Genomic DNA, 25,439 nt, shown 5'->3' with positions numbered 1-25,439 from the left:
TGGGCGTTGCACCGTAGTGTGTGGCGCCTGCGTGGCGGGCGCTACACAAAAGGGTCAGTGTTGTGAAATAGTTTCACGGACAGTTCATTCTGTGAATTGATTTCGTCCCAAGGTTAAAATTGTCAAATTTGCCGGCAGATTGCCAAGTTCGTTCATACAAATATTGAAGTGCTCTGCACTCTGCGCAGATTGCCTAGTTCGTTCATACGGATATTGAAGTGGCGTGCCTATCGCCCAAAGCTGCACTGCTATTACGACCGGAGCATACCATAGTCCCCAAGCCAAGCAACCCACAGCTAGCCTCTTTGAATGCGTCACAACAACAATGAGACGAAGTGAATAAATGTACAGGCAATTGCACATCCTCCATATAACTCACAGGCGTATGGCTTCAGTTGAGTGTTCCCCCATACATACAAAGAGCATCCAGGTCCTCTCTACTCTCTAGTGGTGCGGTGCCTCCCCAACCTCGCCGCTTGGTTTCCCATGGCGAACCAGCTGCCGGTGCAGCAGCAGGTCGACCCTCTTGGACATGGAGATCTCAACCAGCAGCGCATGTGCGCTCCGCGACAGCAAAACCTGAACGTAAGTTTCTACCTCCTTGCAGAAAATCAAGGTGGAGCACGCATTTTCTAGCTAGCTGCCGCTTCCTATGTGTCGCCTGCTTCCTCTTGTGTTGGCTCCGAGCACCCGGTCGGCGTTTGGTCCTCCTCGCCTCGGTCGTCCGGCCGGCTTCCAGTTGCTCGGCTCGGACGACCTGTGCGTGTCCCGAGTTCTTTCTCTTTCCCACACGTCTGGCCTGGGCAGCGCGCCTGAAACCCTGGCTTGCCACAGGCGATTTCAACCAAATCTACCGGGCGCGAGATAAAAATAAGAGAAATGTCAACCGCAGCAGGATCAACCGTTTCAGGGCAACGCTCCACGGTTGTGAGCTCAAAGAGACCCACCTTCAAAACCGGAGATTCACTTGGAGCAATGAGTGGGCAAATCCAACCTTATGCAAGCTTGACTCTTTTTTCTGCAACGCCGAGTGGGACACAACTTTCAACACTCATGTCCTTAATGCGCTTTCCTCCTCTCTCTCCGACCATTGTCTGCTTCTTCTTGATGATGACAAGGGACCAAAAAGGCCTCGAGTGTTTAAATTTGAAAACTTCTGGGCATCCATGCCCGGATTCAACGAGGTGGTTCAAAAGGCGTGGAACGAGAGGGTTGACCACACTGAGCCATACCTCATTCTTTACCACAAGCTCAAGAAGACGGCTCTCCGCCTCTCTGAATGGAGTCGAGGTCTTTTCTCAAAGGCTAAAATTCACCACCAGGCCGCGCTCTTGGTGATATTTCGCCTTGACATCGCCCAAGAGGATAGGCTCCTCTCCTCTGAGGAAATTGAGCTCCGGGCCAGGCTCAAGAGAAGGGTCATCGCCTTGGCGGCGCTCGTAAGATCGCGCAAGAAGCAATGTGCAAGAATTGCCAACCTTAGAGATGGGGATGCTAATACAAAATTCTTCCATCGCCAAGTCAATGCAAGGAGGAGAAAAAATCATATCCATAGAATAAAAAATGAGCATGGCTGGGTCACCGAGCACGATGCTAAAGAAAAGATAATCCATGACCATTTTTCCAATGTCATGAAGAGAGGCCCCCGATGCCAGAACGATTTCAATTGGGATGAGCTAAATTTGGAGCCTCTTGACTTGCACGATCTTGGCTCCCCAATGACCGAGAGTGAGGTCCTGGATGCGATCAACGACATGCCAAGTGATAAGGTGCCAGGGCCGGATGGGTTCACGGGCCTCTTCTTTAAGAGGTGTTGGGACATCATTAAGCACGATCTCATGAAGGTGATCACACAGTTTGACTACCTTCACACCTCAAACCTCCAGTGGCTCAACTCCGCAAATGTCGTGCTCCTGCCCAAGAAGGAAGGGGCGGAGGGGATCGCCGACTATAGACCCATCAGCCTCATCCACGCGATCGCAAAGATTATTGCGAAGGTGCTATCCATGAGACTAAGCCCACACATGAAAAATCTCGTCTCTAATGCCCAAAGCGCCTTCATCAAAACAAGAAGCATCCACGACAATTTCTTGTATGTCCGCAACCTTGCCCGGCGCCTACACAAGAGGAAGACCCCATCCCTCCTCTTCAAGCTCGACATCCACAAGGCCTTTGACTCCGTGAAGTGGGAGTACTTGCTTGATCTCCTCCAGCGGTGAGGATTTCCAAGTAAATTCAGGGATTGGATCGCGGCCCTCCTTAGCTCTTCATCCTCGAGGATCATCTTGAATGGTATTGTCGGCTGTCCAATAAAGCATGGGAAGGGGCTTCGACAGGGAGACCCTATTTCCCCGCTTCTCTTTGTCATCGCCATCGACCCGCTCCAAAATATCCTTGATGTGGCAACAAAGAAGGGGCTCCTCCATAAAATCCGGGGAAGGGGGGCCATGATGAGGACCTCTCTCTATGCGGACGACGCGGCCGTCTTCCTGGCACCGATCAAGCAGGATGTTGACAACCTTGCTAGCATTTTGAGGGGATTTGGGGATGTCACAGGTCTTTGCACCAATTTCCAAAAGAGCTCGGTGGTGCCCATTCGTTGCAACCACCTCGATTTGGAGTCCCTAACTCAAAGCTTGCCTGCTGCGCGTGCGTCTTTTCCTTTACGATACTTGGGTCTCCCCCTCTTCGTGTGGAAGCTGAAATTGGTGGACTTCCAATTCCTCGTGGACAAAGTGGCAAGCAAGTTGCCAACGTATGATGGTCGAAACATCACCAACATTGGGCAAACGACCCTCGTCAAGTCCGTGCTCACTTCCCATGTGGTCTACCCCGGCACCCCATTGGTCATACCGCCAACCATCCTCCACAACGTCAACAAGCTCGAAAGAGCCTTCCTATGGTCCGGCTCGGAAAAAACATCGGGGGCCAAATGCAAGGTGAATTGGGAGATAGTTTGCCGGCCACTTTCGTACGGAGGGCTTGGGGTCCTGAACACCGCCAAGTTTACGAGGGCTCTCCGGTTACGATGGCCGTGGTATGAATGGAAAGAGCCCAACAAGATGTGGGTGGGGATGGGAAACCCATGTGATGCGGAAGACCTCAATTTTTTCTATGCCTCAACCACCATCACCGTTCGTAACGGCGCGAGCACACCCTTTTGGGACTCTCCTTGGCTTCTGGGGCGTTCGCCAAAAGACATTGCCCCACTCATTTTCGAAGCCTCCAAGAGAAAAAGTTAGAAGGTCAAGGAGGCCCTCAAGCACAATGCATGGATCCTCAAGATCAAAACCCCCACCAACGTAACCGCCGAGCACATCACACAATTTTTCATTCTTTGGATGCTCCTTAACGAGGTCCACCTTGACGTGCTCACCGAGGATGAAATCATTTGGAAGCATACGAGCAATGGGCAGTACTCGGCGACTTCCGCATACAGGGCACAATTCCTAGGGATGGTCCTGTCGCCCATGGACAGGATGGTTTGGAAGGTTTGGGCGCCTCCAAAAGTTAAATTTTTTGCTTGGCTAGCTCTTCAAGATAGAATCTGGACGGCGGATAGATTGGCAAAGCGAGGATGGCCAAATTGTGATGTTTGCCCTCTTTGCAAGAGAGTGCAAGAGTGCGGGCCCCATCTCTTCTACAAGTGCCGCTACACCCGGCGCCTTTGGTCTTTGGTCATCGGGAAATTCCCCATGCTCGGGCTCGACACTTTCGCTTGGCCCTTGTTTGAAACAGTTCAAGATTGGTGAGCAAGCACTTGCGTTGAAGGAGCGCCAGATCGTCAAGCCAAGGCCGCCATCACCATGCTTGTCTCTTGGACAGTCTGGAGCGAGCGGAATGCAATGGTTTTTAAGCATAAGAGCGCCCCACCGCTAATCTTGCTTTCGTCCATCTCCACCGAGGCAAGCCTTTGGGTCATCGCCGGAGCTAAAAAATTAGGGTCTTTTATCGTACGCGAGTAATCCGCATGTCTTGTATTTCGGTGGCTTGTAACAAACTCTATTCTATCTTATTTAATGAATGAGGCAAAGCTTTTGCCTCTTTCAAAAAAAGTATCAGCGAATGCGTATGCCCAGCAGCACCACATGCATGCGGATCTCTCTCTCTCTCTTTTTGTTTACCACATCACGTTTTTTGCAGTACTACATATCACGTTTATTTTTGGGCGTTTTTTCAGCTTGTTGGAGTCGTGAGCATCCTAGTTTCGAAAAAAAAATTGATTCGGTTTAAAAATAAAAGAAAATTTCGAAGAAAAAAAAGGACGAGTCGTGAGCATCCTCATCACTATGTGGAGAAGGGATTTGTCCTTTACCGTGGGTTTTGGAGTATTGTTTCGGGTCAAATAAAATTCAGTTGGTCGGAAAAATGCGCACGTACGCCGGTCCTAGATGTACGGCACCACGGCGTACAGCTACAGCATCCCAGCCAGCATTGGAACGGAGCTAGCGCTTGGCGTGGTAGTTCTAGCTCGTGCTAGAGGCACAAACCGCGTCGGCGTAGACCGTGCAAGCGAAAGGCAATGGCCATGGGGCCGCAACACCAGGATGGAGCCCTTGGGCACCACGACGCCGTCCGCGGCGGTCTGGTCTCGTGGAGCCTCTCGTTTGCCATGCACCTCGCATCTGATGGAAAGTCCTGGCTCCTGCGCACGGATCTGAGGCCGTTCTCCATCTCCTCGCCTCCTGATCTTGCCGGTCGCAGTTCTTCTCTACTGGCAGCAGCGGCGAACCACTCGGAGTCGAGACCACCTTGCCGAGGAATGCGAGCATGTCGGCGACCTCGTACTCGTACTCGGTGCTCGTCCGCTCTGCTCCTCGTGTTCTCCACTTTACTCGTCGCTGATTGTGTTCTGTCCATTAGCTTTAGCCCAGCCGGCGATTCAAGTCGTGCGAGTCACCCACCCCAGACCCCACCGACCCACGCGACGTCGAACGCGCCCAAGAGTTAACGCAACGCGATGAGCTCGTCCGCCAAAAGATAACGCCCTTCGTGATTGACCTGAAGGCCTCGCCAGGGTGCTCTTCTCGGACCAGCGCACGCATTAAACCCATTAAGGCGCGTTCGAATGGTGGCCAACCAGCTATGCCATGTGGCGCATCCTGGTTGGTCACGATGAGAAAATTTTCTTTAGACTTTTTTTAAAGGGGTGCTACGCGTCAGCCGGCTGATTGGCTAGATCATGAAAATCCATCACATAGTAAAACATGAGCCCACGGACAAACGGGTGAAGAGGAAATCCCAGTCCGCGGACAAAATGCGTAAGAAAAACTACCCTCTCATGGGGTTCGGGCGTTGGGATGATCTGCCCCACATTTGGCAGCCGGTGCGCGATATCCGTAACCAGGTATCCGGCTTCCCGTAACTTTTTGATGTTCTCCTCCATGATGGAGGAGACCATCCACTTGCCTCATGTTTCAGACATGCTTGGAGTGGTTAGAGAAGAAGAACGCGAGCTTGGACGCTAGAGCTCGAATGTGGATCAGCCGGGTCGCTAGCCGCCAGATCTAGCGCCATCAAGCAGCTGACGGGCATCCTAACTTTTGCAGCATAGACTATGTTTCAGATTTTTTTGCAACATAGATCATATTGCGGAAACGTCATTAGAATTTTGTTGGGTGTGTCTAGGTCACATCTAGATGTGCTCTAGTTATTACACATCTAAGTGAGTGAATCAAGTATAAAGAGAAAAGAAAAAGAAAAAGGGAAATATTCACACGAATCTCGACGTAAGATCAATGACATAGGACTTAGATGTGCAATACTTATGGCACATCTAGATGTGCTTTAGCAAAACTGAATTTTGTTTTGCAACGTAATTTATGTTACAGAATATTTTCTGCATCAGAGATCGTGTTGCGGAAACAAAATTTTCTTTGCCAAAGGTCCTATTGCATAATTTTTGCAATAGAGCACATGTTGTAGAAACGTTAGTTGGTTTTTTTTTGCAACACAGGTCATGTTGTAGATTATTTTCGTAACAGAACCCATGCCGCAGAAGACGAATGAAGAAAAAAAAACAAATGGCACTCAGTCGTTAGCGATTAAGATAAGATGGAAAAAGAATGATGAAAAGTGTGGTGTGCATCTCAGGCGGCGGACGATGCACTGCAAATCGGCCGGCCGAAGGGAATCTTTTCCCTTTTTCAAATGATAGAAAGACTATTTTTAGAAAAAAATCTAGGCTTTTTTTCTTTTTAAGATGGTTGTGATGTCCATGTGATGCGAGAATATTCTTTAAAAATTTCGAGATGACAATGAGGTGCGCATAGGTTCCTCTCAAGCGGTCCGCAATAGCGGGCCCCAACCACTAGTACTCATCGAGCTCATCCCACGACTCTGTGCACCTGCTGCAACTTTGAGGCGCTTTTCACTGAATTTAATATCCGATTGAAAATGTGTTCTAATTATAGTGGGGAGTAACTTAGACTAGTGTCATGCATATGACATTAGTCTAAATTACTACCTTCATAATGCAAAGTAACATAATAGTAATATTATAGATGACTTCATTTATTAGCTCATAGACTTATCTTGTCTTGGAAAGCGCTATGTTATAGTAACATATTATGTTATCATCTTTTATTAATTATTTATCATATAAGCAGAATTTTCTCGAAATGTGTTATGTTACTAGCTAAAGCTAAGTTACTCCCACTATCACTAACCTAATATACTTGGAATGTATCAATAGACTTCCACATCTCATGTTGTTTTCTAATTCTGTAGAACGCTCCTGTCATCCACCTTGACATTGGACGTCCACCGCATGGAGAAGTGTAACGCCCGGATAATTAAACCACAGTAACCCTCCGCTAATGATGCACGTCATCTTGATTTCTGTTACTAATCTCGCGTTAGTTCAAAATCGATTAGAATTCAAATTCAAAACCAAGCAAACAATAAAAGATTTCAAATATTAAAACTAAAATGTTCGAAGTGAGCCAAATAATTTATAAGTAAGGTTGGTGGATAAACCAAGTCTTTATAAAAAGTTCAAATGCACTTAACTAAATAAAACAGTAGCAAAGACAATTATTTGAATGCTTTTAAATTAATAAACAAATATTAAACTAGTTTATTAGTCACCAAACTTTTCAAGGCAATGGGTTTTTCGGAGACATTAATTTAGGAGCTATCGTCATAATTATAAAACTAAAGAAACTAAAAGTAAAATAAAATAGAATAAAAGAAAATAGGAAAAAGAAAAAAAACAAACAAGAAAACAAAAGGGAGAAAAGGGAACCCCTCTCCCTCGCTGGGCTTCGGCCCAGCCGGCCACCAGGCTGCCTGGCCGGCCCAACCGGCCACCCACGCCCCTGGCCTCCTAGGCCTCCCACCCGAAACCCTAACCCCGTTGCCCACTCACTCCCCCGATTCTCCCCACTCTCCCTTTCACACCGCCACACACCGAGGACAGAGGCGAGTCACCTCAGACCCGAGCCCAACCACCCCCACGATCTCCCCACTCTCACCCACGATTCCCACCCCCCCCCCCCCCGCGAGATCTGGATCGGGGGCGCCCCGATCCCGTCGGCGCCCCTCGCCGTGCCGCCCGCGTCGCCCTCCGCCTCCACGACCGCGCCCGCCGCTGTTCGCTGCCCCGGCAGGCCTGTGCTGGCCTCGCCCATAACGGCCTAGCGTGCTGCCGCTCCCGGGTCCATCCCGTCGAGCACGCGCGCCCAGCCCGGCTTCGCCCCCGCCTCTCGACGCCGTGGCCGGCGCCGTCACCCTGCCGCCCTTGCTGCCTCGCCGGACCACCTCACCGGAGCTTCCTCGCCGGATTCGTCAAGCCCCTCCTCGCCGGACTGCCTCCTCCATGACGCTCATCCCCGTCCTCCTCCTCAACCCCCGCTGCCCCGTCCCCTACGCTCCCTCGGTGAGGCCCCCGGCCTCCTCTTCTCTCCCCGTCACCGTCGTCCGTTCCGTCGCGTCGACGGGATCGCCGAACGGCACTACGGTCACTGCACCGCACCGCCTCCCCCCTCCTCGCGCTCGCTCGCGCGCCCATGGTCGCGCGCTCACGCCGACCGCAGCTACTGCTGCCCTCCCCCGTCCCCCTGTGTTCCGCCCCCCCTCGCTGCGGCTCCCCTCACTGCCGACCCGCGCCCACCCAGGCCGCCCCAGGCCACCCCAGGCCACCGGCCTCCCTCTTCTTCGGTGCTCTGCCGTGGTTGCCGGCGCCCCAGTTGGGTTTCCCCTGCCGGTCGCGCCCGCAGCGCCCATACGGGCTGCGCCTGCGCCCGACGCCCGTGAACCCTCCCCCCCCACACACACCCGCTATGGCTCCCTGTGCCAATGACATGTGGGCCCCGCCTCCAAAACGTTTAAAAAAGAATTAAAAAATTAAAATTATAATTATAATTAGTTAATTAAGTTAATTAATCATGTTTAATTAATCTAATTAACTAGTTAGTTTATTTAAACCCTAATTAGATTAAACAGTCAATGACGATCGGGACCCACATGTCAGTTGACCAGTCAACGCCCTTGTTGACTGCTGACATCATGCTGACGTCGTGCTGACGTCAACATGCACTGTTTTGGATAATGTTGAATTTAAATATTTAAATAAATTCACAAAATGATTTAAATCTTTTAAAATTAATATAAAATAAACAGTAGCTCGGTTGGAAAAACTTTGTACATGAAAGTTGCTCAGAACGACGAGACGAATCCGGATACGTAGCCCGTTCGTCCGCCACACATCCCTAACATACCAAACTCACAACTTTCCCCCTTCGGCTCCTCTGCCCGAAAACACGAAACACTGGGGCTACTTTCCCGGATGTTTTCCCCCTTCACCGGTATCACCTCATACCGCGTTAGGGCACCCCTAGCACCGATACTTGTCATGTCATGCATCATTATGCATTTGTTTGCATTATATTTATTGTTTCTTCCCCCTCTTCTCTCGCTAGACACCGAGACCGACGCCGCTGCTACCCAGTATGACTACGGAGTTGACGACCCCTCTCTCTTGCCAGAGCAACCAGGCAAGCCCCCCCCCTTGATCACCTGATATCGCCTACTCTTCTCTCTACTGCTTGCATTAGAGTAGTGTAGCATGTTACTGCTTTCCGTTAATCCTATCCTGATGCATATCCTGTCATTGTTGCTACTACTGTTGATACCTTACCTGCAATCCTACATGCTTAGTATATGTTGCTAGTAATTCACCAGTGGCCCTACATCCTAGTCCGTCTGCCATGCTATACTATCGGGCCGTGATCACTCGGGAGGTGATCACGGGTATATACTATATACATAATATATGATACTGATGATGACTAAAGACGGGTCGGCTCGTAGGAGTACCCGCGAGTGATCCACGGATTGGGTCCGAAAGGACGTTTGTCCCGACGGCCCTCTGAGTGGATCTTTGTGGCGAAGCGACAGGGCAGGTTGAGACCACCTAGGAGAGAGGTGGGCCTGGCCCTGGTCGGCGTTCGCGGTTATTTCAAAATAACAACATTAACGAGATCTTGGTATTTGATCTGAGTCTGGCTACTAGCCTATACGCACTAACCATCTACGCGGGGACAGTTATGGGCACTCGACGTCGTGGTATCAGCCGAAGCCTTCGTGACGTCAGCAACTGAGCGGCGTGCGCCGGATTGGACTGGAACGCCTGTTAGGCTAGGTCTGCTTCCGGCCGCCCACGCAACGTGCAGGTGTGCTAAGGGCGATGGGCCCAGACCCCTGGGCGCTTACGTTTAGACCGGCGTGCTGACCTCTCTGTTGGTCTAGGTGGGGCTGCGACGTGTTGATCTTCCGAGGCCGGGCATGACCCAGGAAAGTGTGTCCGGTCAAATGGGATCGAGCGTGTTGGGTTATGTGGTGCACCCCTGCAGGGAAGTTAATCTATTTGAATAGCCATGATCTTCGGTAACAGGACGACTTGGAGTTGTACCTTGACCTTATGACAACTAGAACCGGATACTTAATAAAACACACCCTTCCAAGTGCCAGATACAACCGATGATCGCTCTCTCACAGGGCGACGAGGGGAGGATCATCGGTTAGGATTATGCTATGCGATGCTACTTGGTGAACTTACCATCTACTCTCTCCTGCTGCAAGATGGAGGTTACCAGAAGCGTAGTCTTCGAAAGGACTAGTTATCCCCCTCTTATTCCGGCATTCTGCAGTTCAATCCATATATGATACCCTTATTCCATTTGATACCAATGCATACATATGTAGTGTAGCTCCTTGCTTACGAGTACTTTGGATGAGTACTCACGGTTGCTTTCCTCCCCCTTTTCCCCTTCCCTATATCCGATTGCTGCAACCAGACGTTGGAAGCCAGGAGCCAGACGCCACCGTCGCCGACGACTACTACTACTCGGGAGGTGCCTACTACTACGTGCAGCCCGCTGACGACGACCAGGAGTAGTTTTGGAGGATCCCAGGCAGAAGGCCTGCGCCTCTTTCGATCTGTATCCCAGTTTGTGCTAGCCTTCTTAAGGCAAACTTGTTTAACTTATGTCTGTACTCAGATATTGTTGCTTCCGCTGACTCGTCTATGATCGAGCTCTTGTATTTGAGCCCTCGAGGCCCCTGGCTTGTAATATGATGCTTGTATGACTTATTTTATTTGTAGAGTTGTGTTGTGATATCTTCCCGTGAGTCCCTAATCTTGATCATACACGTTTGCGTGTATGATTAGTGTACGATTAAATCGGGGGCGTCACAAGTTGGTATCAGAGCCGACTGCCTGTAGGAATCCCCCTTTCCAACTCCTTGGCCGAAGTTGAGTCTAGTCATTGAAAAAAAGCTTTTTCTAACATGGTTGTGTGTCTTACGGACCCACGTCGCCATTGGGTGGCATTAGGATCTTTTATTCCTCGATCTATACTCTGGGACTCTGATTTCTCTTCTATTCGGGTTAAATGATTTTATTAAATCTGACTCTAGGTTCTCGTAACTACTTCCTCCCGGAGATCCCCTTATTACATTGATCGCCTGCTGCACCAGAAGGTTTCGAAGATGCTATTCGTTGTTTTCCCGAGATGCTTGTGCTGACCGCTTTTGCAAATTCCCTACCACTATTATCTGTATGGATAACTGAACACACTTGCCTATATTCAATCCCATTGATCTTGTTATTACAAGATGCCCCGAACTGCTCTCCGTTGTTCCAAGAATCCTTTGAGCTTACTGCCCTGCAGTTCTTGTCACCTGAATACCCCTACGAATAATTTGAAGGAAATATGCCCTAGAGGCAATAATAAAGTTATTATTTATTTCCTTATATCATGATAAATGTTTATTATTCATGCTAGAATTGTATTAACTGGAAACATAATACATGTGTGAATACATAGACAAACAGAGTGTCACTAGTATGCCTCTACTTGACTAGCCTGTTGATCAAAGATGGTTATGTTTCCTAGCCGTAGACATGAGTTGTCATTTGATTAACGGGATCACATCATTAGGAGAATGATGTGATTGACATGACCCATTCCATTAGCTTAGCACCTGATCGTTTAGTATGTTGCTATTGCTTTCTTCATGACTTATACATGTTCCTATGACTATGAGATTATGCAACTCCCGTTTGCCGGAGGAACACTTTGTGTGCTACCAAACGTCACAACGTAACTAGGTGATTATAAAGGTGCTCTACAGGTGTCTCCAAAGGTACATGTTGGGTTGGCGTATTTCGAGATTAGGATTTGTCACTCCGATTGTCGGAGAGGTATCTCTGGGCCCTCTCGGTAATGCACATCACATAAGCCTTGCATGCATTGCAACTAATGAGTTAGTTGCGAGATGATGTATTACGGAACGAGTAAAGAGACTTGCCGGTAACGAGATTGAACTAGGTATTGAGATACCGACGATCGAATCTCGGGCAAGTAACATACCGATGACAAAGGGAACAACATATGTTGTCATGCGGTCTGACCGATAAAGATCTTCGTAGAATATGTAGGAGCCAATATGAGCATCCAGGTTCCGCTATTGGTTATTGACCGGAGACGTGTCTCGGTCATGTCTACATTGTTCTCGAACCCGTAGGGTCCGCACGCTTAAGGTTTCGATGACAGTTATATTATGAGTTTATGAGTTTTGATGTACCGAAGTTAGTTCGGAGTCCCGGATGTGATCACGGACATGACGAGGAGTCTCGAAATGGTCGAGACATAAAGATTGATATATTGGACGGCTATATTCGGATACTGGAAGTGTTCCGGGTGATTTCGGAGAAAACCGGAGAGCCGGAGAGTTACCGGAACCCCCCCCCCGGGAGAAGTAATGGGCCATATGGGCCTTAGTGGAGAGAGAGAGGGGCAGCCAAAGGTGGGCCGCGCGCCTCCTCCCCCCTGGTCTGAATTGGACTAGGAGAGGGGGGGCGGCGCCCCCCTTTCCTTCTCCCTTCCCACTTCTTTCCCCCTCCTAGTAGGAGTCCTACTCCTACTAGGAGGGGGACTCCTCCTTGGCGCACCATAGAGGCCGGCCGGCCTCCTCCCCTTGATCCTTTATATACGGGGGCAGGGGGGCACCCCTTGACACACAAGTTGATCCACGTGATCATATTCTTAGCCGTGTGCGGTGCCCCCTTCCACCATAGTCCTCGATAATATTGTAGCGGTGCTTAGGCGAAGCCCTGCGACGGTAGTACATCAAGATCGTCACCACGCCGTTGTGCTGACGGAACTCTTCCCCGACACTTTGCTGGATCGGAGTCCGGGGATCGTCATCGAGCTGAACGTGTGCTAGAACTCGGAGGTGCCGTAGTTTCGGTGCTTGATCGGTCAGGCCGTGGAGACGTACGACTACATCAATCAAACGCTTCCGTTGTCGATCTACAACGGTACGTAGATCACACTCTCCCCTTCTCGTTGCTATGCATCACCATGATCTTGCATGTGCGTTGGAATTTTTTTTGAAATTACTACGTTCCCCAACAGTGGCATCCGAGCCTAGGTTTTATGTGTTGATGTTATATGCACGAGTAGAACACAAGTGAGTTGTGGGCGATATAAGTCATACTGCTTACCAGCATGTCATACTTTGGTTCGGCGGTATTGTTGGACGAAGCGGCCCGGACCGACATTACGCGTACGCTTACGCGAGACCGGTTCTCCCGACGTGCTTTGCACAAAGGTGGCTAGCAGGTGACAGTTTCTCCAACTTTAGTTCAACCGAGTGTGGCTACGCCCGGTCCTTGCAAAGGTTAAAACAGCACCAACTTGACAAACTATCATTGTGGTTTTGATGCGTAGGTAAGATTGGTTCTTGCTTAAGCCCGTAGCAGCCACGTAAAACTTGCAACAACAAAGTAGAGGACGTCTAACTTGTTTTTGCAGGGCATGTTGTGATGTGATATGGTCAAGACATGATGCTAAATTTTATTGTATGAGATGATCATGTTTTGTAACCGAGTTATCGGCAACTGGCAGGAGCCATATGGTTGTCGCTTTATTGTATGCAATGCAATCGCGCTGTAATGCTTTACTTTATCACTAAGCGGTAGCGATAGTCGTGGAAGCATAACATTGGCGAGACGACAACGATGCTACGATGGAGATCAAGGTGTCGCGCCGGTGACGATGGTGATCATGACGGTGCTTCGAAGATGGAGATCACAAGCACAAGGTGATGGTGGCCATATCATATCACTTATATTGATTGCATGTGATGTTTATCTTTTATGCATCTTATCTTGCTTTGATTGACAGTAGCATTATAAGATGATCTCTCACTAATTATCAAGAAGTGTTCTCCCTGAGTATGCACCATTGCGAAAGTTCTTCGTGCTGAGACACCACGTGATGATCGGGTGTGATAGGCTCTACGTTCAAATACAATGGGTGCAAAACAGTTGCACACGCAGAATACTCAGGTTATACTTGACGAGCCAAGCATATACAGATATGGCCTCGGAACACGGAGACCAAAAGGTCGAGCGTGAATCATATAGCAGATATGATCAACATAGCGATGTTCACCAATGAAACTACTCCATCTCACGTGATGATCGGACATGGTTTAGTTGATTTGGATCACGTAATCACTTAGAGGATTAGAGGGATGTCTATCTAAGTGGGAGTTCTTAAGTAATATGATTAATTGAACTTAAATTTATCATGAACTTAGTCCTGGTAGTACTTTGCAAATTATGTTGTAGATCAATAGCTCGCGTTGTTGCTTCCTTGTGTTTATTTTGATATGTTCCTAGAGAAAATTGTGTTGAAAGATGTTAGTAGCAATGATGCGGATTGGATCCGTGATCTGAGGTTTATCCTCATTTCTGCACAGAAGAATTATGTCCTTGATGCACCGCTAGGTGACAGACCTATTGCAGGAGCAGATGCAGACGTTATGAACGTTTGGCTAGCTCAATATGATGACTACTTGATAGTTTAAGTGCACCATGCTTAACGGCTTAGAATCGGGACTTCAAAGACGTTTTGAACGTCATGGACCATATGAGATGTTCCAGGAGTTGAAGTTAATATTTTAAGCAAATACCCGAGTTGAGAGATATGAAGTCTCCAACAAGTTCTATAGCTAAAATATGGAGGAGAATCGCTCAACTAGTGAGCATGTGCTCAGATTGTCTGAGTACTTCAATCGCTTGAATCAAGTGGGAGTTAATCTTCCAGATAAGATAGTGATTGACAGAATTCTCTAGTCACCATCACCAAGTTAGTAGAACTTCGTGATGAACTATGATATGCAAGGGATAACGAAAACGATTCCCAAGCTCTTCGTAATGCGGAAATTGACGAAGGTAGAAATCGAGAAAAACATCAAGTGTTGATGGTAGACAAGACCACTAGTTTCAAGAAAAGGGCAGAGGGAAGAAGGGGAACTTCAAGAAGAACAGCAAGCAAGTTGCTGCTCAAGTGAAGAAGCCCAAGTCTGGTCCTAAGCCTGAGACTAAGTGTTTCTACTGCAAAGGGATTGGTCACTGGAAGCGGAACTACCCCAAGTGATTGGCAGATAAGAAGGATGGCAAAGTGAACATAAGTATATTTGATATACATGTTATTGATGTGTACTTTGCTAGTGTTTATAGCAACCCCTCAGTATTTGATACTAGTTCAATTGCTAAGATTAGTAACTCGAAACGGGAGTTGCAGAATAAACAGAGACTAGTTAAGGGTGAAGTGACGATGTGTGTTGGAAGTGGTTCCAAGATTGATATGATCATCATCGCACACTCCCTATACTTTCGGGATTAGTGTTGAACCTGAATAAGTGTTATTTGGTGTTTGCGTTGAGCATGAATATGATTTGATCATGTTTATTGTAATACGGTTATTCATTTAAGTAAGAGAATAAATTGTTATTCTGTTTACATGAATAAAACCTTATATGGTTACACACCCAATGAAAATAGTTCGTTGGATCTCGATCGTAGTGATACACATAATCATAATATTGAAACCAAAAGATACAAAGTTAATAATGATAGTGCAACTTATTTGCAGCACTGCCATTTAGGTCATATTGGTGTAAAGCGCATGAAGAAACTCCATGCTGATGGGTTTTTGGAATCACTTGATTATGAATCACTTGATGCTTGTGAACCATGCCTCATGGGCAAGATGACTAAAACGCCGTTCTCCGGAACAATGGAGCGAGCAACTGACTTATTGGAAATAAATACATACTGATGTATGCGATCCGATGAGTGTTAAGGCTCGTGGAGGGTATCATTATTTCTGACCTTCACAGATGATTTGAGCAGATATGGGTATATCTACTTGATGAAACATAAGTCTGAAACATTTGAAAAGTTCAAAGAATTTCAGAGTGAAGTAGAAAATCATCATGACAAGAATAAGGTTTCTACGATCTGATCGCGGAGACAAATATTTGAGTTACGAGTTTGGTATTCAATTAAAACAATGTGGAATAGTTTCACAAATTCATGCCATCTGGAACACCACAGCATAATGGTGTGTCCGAACGTCATAACCGTACTTTATTGGATATAGTACAATCTATGATGTTTCTTACCGATTTACCAATATCGTTTTGGGATCATGCATTAGAGACAGCTGCATTCACGTTAAAAAAAAGGGGGCACCATCTAAGTCCGTTGAGACGACACAATATGAACTATGGTTTGGCAAGAAACCAAAGTTGTCGTTTCTTAAAGTTTGGGGTTGCGATGCTTATAAGAAAAAGCTTCATCATGATAAGCTCAAACCCAAATCGGAGAAATGTGTCTTCATAGGATACCCAAAGGAGACAGTAGGGTACACCTTCTATCACAGATCCAAAGGCAAGACATTCGTTTTTGAGAATGGATACTTTCTAGAGAAGGAGTTTCTCTCGAAAGAAGTGAGTGGGAGGAAAGTAGAACTTGATAAGGTAACTGTACCTGCTCCCTTATTGGAAAGTAGTTCATCACAGAAATCTGTTTCTGTGACACCTACACCAATTAGTGAGGAAGCTAATGATATTGATCATGAAACTTCAGATCAAGTTACTACCGAATCTCGTAGGTAAATCAGAGTGAGATCCGCACCAGAGTGGTACGGTAATCCTGTTCTGGAAGTCATGTTACTAGACCATGATGAACTTGCGAACTATGAGGAAGCGATGATGAGCCCAGATTCTGCGAAATGGTTTGAGGCCATAAAATCTGAGATATGATCCATGTATGAGAACAAAGTATGGACTTTGACGGATTTGCCCGATGATCGGCAATAAATGGATCTTCAAGAGGAAGACGGACGTTGATAGTAGTGTTACTATATACAAAGCTAGACTTGTCAAAAAAGGTTTTTTGACAAAGTTCAAAGTGTTGACTACGATGAGAGTTTCTCACTCATATCTATGCTTAAGTTTGTCCGAATCATGTTAGCAATTGCCGCATTTTATGAAATCTGGCAAATGGATAAAGAAAACTGCATTCCTTAATGGATTTATTAAACAAGAGTTGTATATGATGCAACTAGAAGGTTTTGTCAATCCTAAAGGTGCTAACAAAATATGCAAGCTCCAGCGATCCATCTATGGACTGGTGCAAGCATCTCGGAGTCGGAATATACGCTTTGATAAGTTGATCAAAGCATATAGTTTTATACAGACTTGCGGTAAAGCCTGTATTTACTCGAAAGTGAGTGGGAGCACTATAGCATTTCTGATAAGTATATGTGAATGACATAATGTTGATCGGAAATAATGTAGAATTATTCTGCAAAGCATAAAGGAGTGTTTGAAAGGAGTTTTTCAAAGAAAGACCTCGGTGAAGCTGCTTACATATTGAGTATCAAGATCTATAGAGATAGATCAAGATGCTTGATAAGTTTTTTTTCAATGAGTACATACCTTGACAAGATTTTGAAGTAGTTCAAAATGGAACAGTCAAAGAAAGAGTTCTTTCCTGTGTTACAAGGTGTGAAATTGAGTAAGACTCAAAACTCGACCACGGCAGAAGATAGAAAGAGAATGAAAGTCATTCCCTATGCCTTGGTCATAGGTTCTATAAAGTATACCATGTTGTGTACCAGATCTATTGTATACCCTACACTGATTTTAGCAAGGGAGTACAATAGTGATCTAGGAGTAGATCACTGGACAGCGGTCAAAATTATCCTTAGTGGAATAAGGATATGTTTCTCGATTATGGAGGTGACAAAAAGGTTCATCGTAAAGGGTTACGTCGATGCAAGTTTTGACACTAATCTAGATGACTCTAAGTCTCAATCTAGATACATATTGAAAGTGGGAGCAATTAGCTAGAGTAGCTCTGAGCATAGTATTTTTGACATAGAAATTTGCAAAATACATATGGATCTGAATGTGGCAGACCCGTTGACTAAAATTATCTCACAAGCAAAACATGATCACACCTTAGTACTCTTTGGGTATTAATCACATAGCGATGTGAACTAGATTACTGAATCTAGTAAACCCTTTGGGTGTTGGTCACATGGTGATGTGAACTATGGGTGTTAATCACATGATGATGTGAACTATCGATGTTAATCACATGGTGATGTGATCTAGATTATTGACTCTAGTGCAAGTGGGAGACTGAAGGAAATATGCCCTAGAGGCAATAATAAAGTTATTATTCATTTCCTTATATCATGATAAATGTTTATTATTCATGCTAGAATTGTATTAACTGGAAACATAATACATGTGTGAATACATAGACAAACAGAGTGTCACTAGTATGCCTCTACTTGACTAGCCTGTTGATCAAAGATGGTTATGTTTCCTAGCCGTAGACATGAGTTGTCATTTGATTAACGGGATCACATCATTAGGAGAATGATGTGATTGACATGACCCATTCCGTTAGCTTAGCACCTGATCGTTTAGTATGTTGCTATTGCTTTCTTCATGACTTATACATGTTCCTATGACTATGAGATTATGCAACTCCCGTTTGCCGGAGGAACACTTTGTGTGCTACCAAACATCACAACGTAACTAGGTGATTATAAAGGTGCTCTACAGGTGTCTCCAAAGGTACATGTTGGGTTGGCGTATTTCGAGATTAGGATTTGTCACTCCGATTGTCGGAGAGGTATCTCTGGGCCCTCTCGGTAATGCACATCACATAAGCCTTGCAAGCATTGCAACTAATGTGTTAGTTGCGAGATGATGTATTACGGAACGAGTAAAGAGACTTGCCGGTAACGAGATTGAACTAGGTATTGAGATACCGACGATCGAATCTCGGGCAAGTAACATACCGATGACAAAGGGAACAACATATGTTGTCATGCGGTCTGACCGATAAAGATCTTCGTAGAATATGTAGGAGCCAATATGAGCATCCAGGTTCCGCTATTGGTTATTGACCGGAGACGTGTCTCGGTCATGTCTACATTGTTCTCGAACCCGTAGGGTCCGCACGCTTAAGGTTCTACATTGTTCTCGAACCCGTAGGGTCCGCACGCTTAAGGTTTCGATGACAGTTATATTATGAGTTTATGAGTTTTGATGTACCGAAGTTAGTTCGGAGTCCCGGATGTGATCACGGACATGACGAGGAGTCCCGAAATGGTTGAGACATAAAGATTGATATATTGGACGGCTATATTCGGATACCGGAAGTGTTCTGGGTGATTTCGGAGAAAACCGGAGAGCCGGAGGGTTACCGGAACCCCCCCCCCCGGGAGAAGTAATGGGCCATATGGGCCTTAGTGGAGAGAGAGGGGCAGCCAAAGGTGGGCCGCGCGCCTCCTCCCCCCTGGTCCGAATTGGACTAGGAGAGGGGGGGCGGCGCCCCCCTTTCCTTCTCCCTCCCCACTTCTTTCCCCCTCCTAGTAGGAGTCCTACTCCTACTAGGAGGAGGACTCCTCCTTGGCGTGCCATAGAGGCCGGCCGGCCTCCTCCCCTTGATCCTTTATATACGGGGGCAGGGGGCACCCCTTGACACACAAGTTGATCCACGTGATCATATTCTTAGCCGTGTGCGGTGCCCCCTTCCACCATAGTCCTCGATAATATTGTAGCGGTGCTTAGGCGAAGCCCTGCGACGGTAGTACATCAAGATCGTCACCACGCCGTCGTGCTGACGGAACTCTTCCCCGACACTTTGCTGGATCGGAGTCCGAGGATCGTCATCGAGCTGAACGTGTGCTAGAACTCGAAGGTGCCTTAGTTTCGGTGCTTGATCGGTCGGGCCGTGGAGACGTACGACTACATCAACCAAACACTTCCGTTGTCGATCTACAAGGGTACGTAGATCACACTCTCCCCTTCTCGTTGCTATGCATCACCATGATCTTGCGTGTGTGTAGGAATTTTTTTTGAAATTACTACGTTCCCCAACATAATTCTCGCATTTATCGAGAATGCGCTCATCCCCCACTTGTTCATATGTTTCACAATGGCCTTCGAAATACGATTAGATCCTCCAAAAATCCTTAGTAGCTTATTGCTCTGCAATACTTGTCTGCTTGCATTATGGATGCTTTCCATATGTCTGGCAATATTCGTTAGTATCCTTAGGTACCGTCATTTTGATCCTATTGATTCAACATGAGTGCGAATGCACGCAATCATCAGTTGATCCTTTTAAACTATCTTTCCGGCTCAGACGTCATTTTGAACATGAGCTGGTTCTCAACCAATCCAATTGATGTCGATTGTACCCCTAAGGGTATTCAACTTATCCATCCCTAATCAGAGCGTTTGCTTTTGATCCCTTGATTTGGAAATCATAAATTCCTTTGCATCTAAACTTTGAATTAGTCAGTTGTTTCTATAATCCAGTGCCTTTGCATTGTTTTTTCCTTTGATTTTGCCGGTACTCACATAAACACTGTTATGGACCGTCAAATACTTTGTTGGATTTTATCTGACAGCGTCCTTCATATTCAATAATCTTCTAAGCCGTCCTCGGATACATAAAGCCTTTGGTAAATTGTATCCTCTGTTTTCTCAACCATGCTCTGTTTTCGAGCTGGTGGTATTTACTATTGAAGCTTGTGGTATATGTTTCCACGATACCCTGATGGGTTGAACCTATGCCTTCCTTAATATGTGTGAACTCGAAAGTTTTCACGAGTCATACTCTTCTGGTATTTTGCTAGATAAAATTTCAACACTACAACTTCTTCGAAAGTGAGAAGTGGATGAAAGGTTATACATTGGAGAAGTGGGAATCGACCTTGAACTTTGTGTTCATGCCCATGGACACGATGTAGAACTTATCATGGAAGCTTCTTGTAATAATATCCTTTGGTATTGGTGAATTGGTCTTTTGCTTCACCATTCCTTTTGCTTGATGTCGTCGTTATTCAATGACAGCCTCATGGAATCTTTCGACAAAGGTGCCGTGATCATCAACATTCTAAGCTCTTCCAAAATATCTATTGAATTCTTGATGGGAAATACCATCCTTGCCCCTCGATGGTTTGTATTATCATCGGCAAAGTTAATGCCCTCCCTCCAACACAAACTTGCTCATGTTTTGTGTATCACCTTGAGTTCCTTTCTACCCAGCTTGTGTTATGTTCTACCTTGGAATATTACCATCTTATGCCAATAATGTCATGAGAATTTCACCACCTCTTAAGAATTCTTGGTATAGTGATACTTCTCACCCTCACCATTCTTTCTTGGTACCCGTGTTCTTTCTAATCGGAATACCGACAATTGAACTATGTTGTGTGAATTCAAAACTTCTAGCAACCCTATTGCTTTGAAGTGAATGGTCGAGTTTGATTCTAATTCTTTTGTTCATTAAGTCACCATTCTAACATTGATCGTGCAACCCGGCCCATATTTCGGGTGCACCTTTCAACCAATGTTTAATTGCGTATGTTTTTCCTCGAGCATACATCATTATATTATTTGGTATGACAAATGTTATCTTCTTGTTCACATAATTGTGGAAATCCATGTTTTTGGAAATCTTGATGAGTTGTCGCTGAGTCCATCGGCCACCTCCTCATCCTCTCCTTAGTTTAATGATGAACCCTTATTCGGAACTCGCTTCCATAGTTCATTTCCCGAGAATCATATAATGTCATCTCGTTGATTTTGTTGCACCTCTTCTTCTCGGGCATCCCGAGTCTGAGGTATCCCGACACCAATTAGATCTGAACCTCAATCAAATATGATGGTGGGAACATATTTCCAAGAGTAATAACAATGGTCTTTATATGACCCGGTAAGGTGATGTCATGCCTAGTACACCAGGCCGGAGGGCCTATTGTTATAGTTTCCTTGTTAGCAAGGTTATCCATTCTTCCATGATGAAATTGTAAAACTTATTCTACAAGTTGTTCCTGATGGGTCCTTCGTGTATCCGCGGTCTGACCTTTGCTTGAAGACCATGGCAGTGCTATCTCGAGGCATGTCTGTGGTACTCCGATTTTCAATAAGAGCATTTGAAGCACAATGCAAAAATGTCCTTATCAAGTATCCAAACACCGATGTATGGGTAATGTCATGAAATTTCTCTCCCCTACCTAAAGAGTTTTCCACATAATATCCTGTCATGGATATCATACTCTGCTTGTCCTTGGGAAGGATATACCCCTGAAATATGTGTTTAAACACATTTTTCCTTTCCATTGTTTTGTTTAAACTGATAATCGTATTTTCCTTCCATTGGTTGGTTTAACATTTCTTGTGACCTATATGATCTAAGCAGTAATATTCTCCTGCTTATGTAAACACCTCGGTGTACAACTTTGTCAGTAAGACCCTGTTATTATTGTTGACGACATTCTGGTAGCCACCGATGGACGAGAACCTTGCCTATTGGTCCGCCTCGTTCAACGAACAGGAAAATGGTTCTCTTCGTCCCTCGCCCATGGTACCGTCGTTGTTGCCGACATAATCGACAGGCTAGCCTCTGACTTGCCTTGCTTGCATGATCACGCAAGACGTCTCCACCCTTCCAACATTTAACCCACATGGTGGACCCATAACCCATGGTTCCACAGGATCGAAACCTGACTCTCCTGAACAACCCTGTTTCTAATGGTTATTCCTCGTGCTTGGCTTCGTATTTAATTCATGGGACACCTTCTTAGTGCTCTATTCTGGTATCAGACGCAATACTTAATCTCGCTACTCTGAACCCCTTTCTCACTCTGGTTCAGACTTCGAGCAACTATCTATCCGCTTGGAACCTCTTATTGTACCTTCGTACCTTACTCTTGATGTATTCTATATGTTCAACTCGAGAGATAATCTTATGCTCCTTCATGGGTTAACCCCCAGATTGTTTCCCTCATAAGCATTCTGTCGTAGCCGAGCTGCCCCTTACCTATTCGTAAGTACGATGGAGTTCCCGAGAAAAGGACGACATCACCATGATGACATGAAGCAGAGAAATGAAGACGTCAATGTAATGGATCGACCTCTTCAAGAAGAGCAACCAAGACTGAGGAGATTCGTTAGGATTTTCGTAACCAGACCTTTCCCCCTTAGTCCTCCTCTTAAATCTCAGGACGAGATTTCTTGTAGTGGAGGAGAATTGTGACGCCCGGATAATTAAGCCACAGTAACCCTCCGCTAATGATGCCACATCACCTCGATTTCTGGTGCTAATCTCGCGTTAGTTCGAAACCGATTCGAATTCAAATTCAAAATCAAGCAAACAATAAAAGATTTCAAATATTAAAACTAAAATGTTCGGAGTGAGCCAAATAATTCATAAGTAAGGTTGGTGGATAAACCAAGTCTTTATAAAAAGTTCAAATGCACTTAACTAAATAAAACAGTAGCAAAGACAATTATTTGAATGCTTTTAGATTAATAAACAAATATTAAACTAGTTTATTAGTCACCAAACTTTTCAAGGCAGTGGGTTTTTCGGAGACATTAATTTAGGAGCTATCGTCATAATTATAAAACTAAAGAAACTAAAAGTAAAATAAAATAGAATAAAAGAAAATAGGAAAAAGAAAAGAAAAACAAACAAGAAAACAAAAGGAAGAAAAGGGAACCCCCTCCCTCGCTAGGCTTCAGCCCAGCCGGCCACCAGGCTGCCTGGCCGGCCCAACCGGCCACCCACGCCCTTGGCCTACTAGGCCTCCCACCCGAAACCCTAACCCCGTTACCCACTCACTCCCCCGATTCTCCTCACTCTCCCTCTCGCGCCGCCGCACACCGAGGACAGAGGCGAGTCGCCTCAGACCCGAGCCCAACCACCCCCATGATCTTCCCACTCTCACCCATGATTCCCACTCCCCCCCCCCCCCGCGAGATCTGGATCGCGGGCGCCCCGATCCCGTCGGCGCCCCTCGCCGTGCCGCCCGCGTCGCCCTCCGCCTCCACGACCGCGCCCGCCGCCGTTCGCTGCCCCGGCAGGCCTGTGCTGGCCTCGCCCATAACGGCCTAGCGTGTTGCCGCTCCCGGGTCCATCCCGTCGAGCACGCGCGCCCAGCCCGGCTTCGCCCCCGCCTCTCGACGCCGTGGCCGGCGCCGTCACCCCGCCGCCCTTGCTGCCTCGCCGGACCACCTCACCGGAGCTTCCTCGGCGGATTCATCAAGCCCCTCCTCGCCGGACTACCTCTTCCACTACGCTCATCCCCGTTCTCCTCCTCAACCCCCACTGCCTCGTCCCCTACGCTCCCTCGGTGAGGCCCCCAGCCTCCTCTTCTCTCCCCGTCACCGTCGTCCGTTCCGTCGCATCGACGGGATCGCCGAACGGCACCACGGTCACTGCACCGCACCGCCTCCCCCTCCTCGCGCTCGCTCGCGCGCCCAAGGTCGCGTGCTCGCGCCGACCGCAGCTACTGCTGCCCTTCCCCGTCCCCCTGTGCGCCGCGCCCCCTCGCTGCGGCTCCCCTCAATACCGACCCGCGCCCACCCAGGCCACCGACCTCCCTCTTCTTCGGTGCTCTGCCGTGGTTGCCGGCGCCCCAGTTGGGTTGCCCCTGCCGGTCGCGCCCGCAGCGCCCATACGGGCTGCGCCTGCGCCCGACGCCCGTGAACCCCCCCCCACACACACACACACACCCGCTATGGCTCCCTGTGCCAATGACATGTGGGGCCCTGCCTCCAAAACGTTTAAAAAAGAATTAAAAATAAAAAATAAAAAAATAATTAAGTAATTAATAATTTAAGTAAGTAAGTAAGTAAGTAATTAAGTTAATTAATCATGTTTAATTAATCTAATTAACTAGTTACTTTATTTAAACCCTAATTAGATTAAACAGTCAATGACGATCGGGACCCACATGTCAGTTGACCAGTCAACGCCCCTGTTGACTGCTGACGTCGTGCTGACGTCAGCATGCACTGTTCTGGATAATGTTGAATTTAAATATTTAAATAAATTCGCAAAATGATTTAAATCTTTTAAAATTAATATAAAATAAACCGTAGCTCGGTTGAAAAAACTTTGTACATGAAAGTTGCTCAGAACGACGAGACGAATCCGGATACGTAGCCCGTTCGTCCGCCACACATCCCTAACATACCGAACTCGCAACTTTCCCCCTCCGGCTCCTCTGCCCGAAAACGCGAAACACTGGGGATACTTTCCCGGATGTTTCCCCCATTCACCGGTATCACCTCATACCGCGTTAGGGCACCCCTAGCACCGATACTTGTCATGTCATGCATCATTATGCATTTGTTTGCATTATATTTATTGTTTCTTCCCCCTCTTCTCTCTCTAGACACCGAGACTGACGCCGCTGCTACCCAGTACGACTACGGAGTTGACGACCCCTCTCTCTTGCCAGAGCAACCAGGCAAGCCCCCCCCCCTTGATCACCCGATATCGCCTACTCTTCTCTCTACTGCTTGCATTAGAGTAGTGTAGCATGTTACTGCTTTCTGTTAATCCTATCTTGATGCGTAGCCTGTCATTGTTGCTACTATTGTTGATACCTTACCTGCAATCCTACATGCTTAGTATATGAAGCTAGTAATTCATCAGTGGCCCTACTGTTGGGGAACATTGCAGAAAACAAAAATTTTCCTACGATTTCACCAAGATCCATCTAGGAGTTCATCTAGCAACGAGTGATCGA

At 46.7% G+C, this 25,439-nt stretch overlaps 1 protein-coding gene across 1 annotated transcript in view; it reads left to right on the top strand.

Moving 5' to 3' along the window:
- The first annotated feature begins 2,447 nt into the window (after positions 1–2,447).
- The window catches only part of LOC147985899 (uncharacterized), a 36,875-nt gene continuing 13,883 nt past the window's right edge, over positions 2,448–25,439 (top strand). The window contains exon 1 of the mRNA XM_087541784.1: positions 2,448–2,939. Coding sequence (XP_087397910.1) covers positions 2,448–2,939 — 492 coding nt within the window. The remainder of the gene's footprint in view (positions 2,940–25,439) is intronic.

The sequence above is a fragment of the Triticum urartu genome, chromosome 2A, assembly GCF_056163025.1.
Source record: "Triticum urartu cultivar PI428250 chromosome 2A, HENAU_Tu73, whole genome shotgun sequence".
NCBI lineage: Eukaryota > Viridiplantae > Streptophyta > Magnoliopsida > Poales > Poaceae > Triticum > Triticum urartu.
This window is presented reverse-complemented; position numbering and strand designations above follow the sequence as displayed.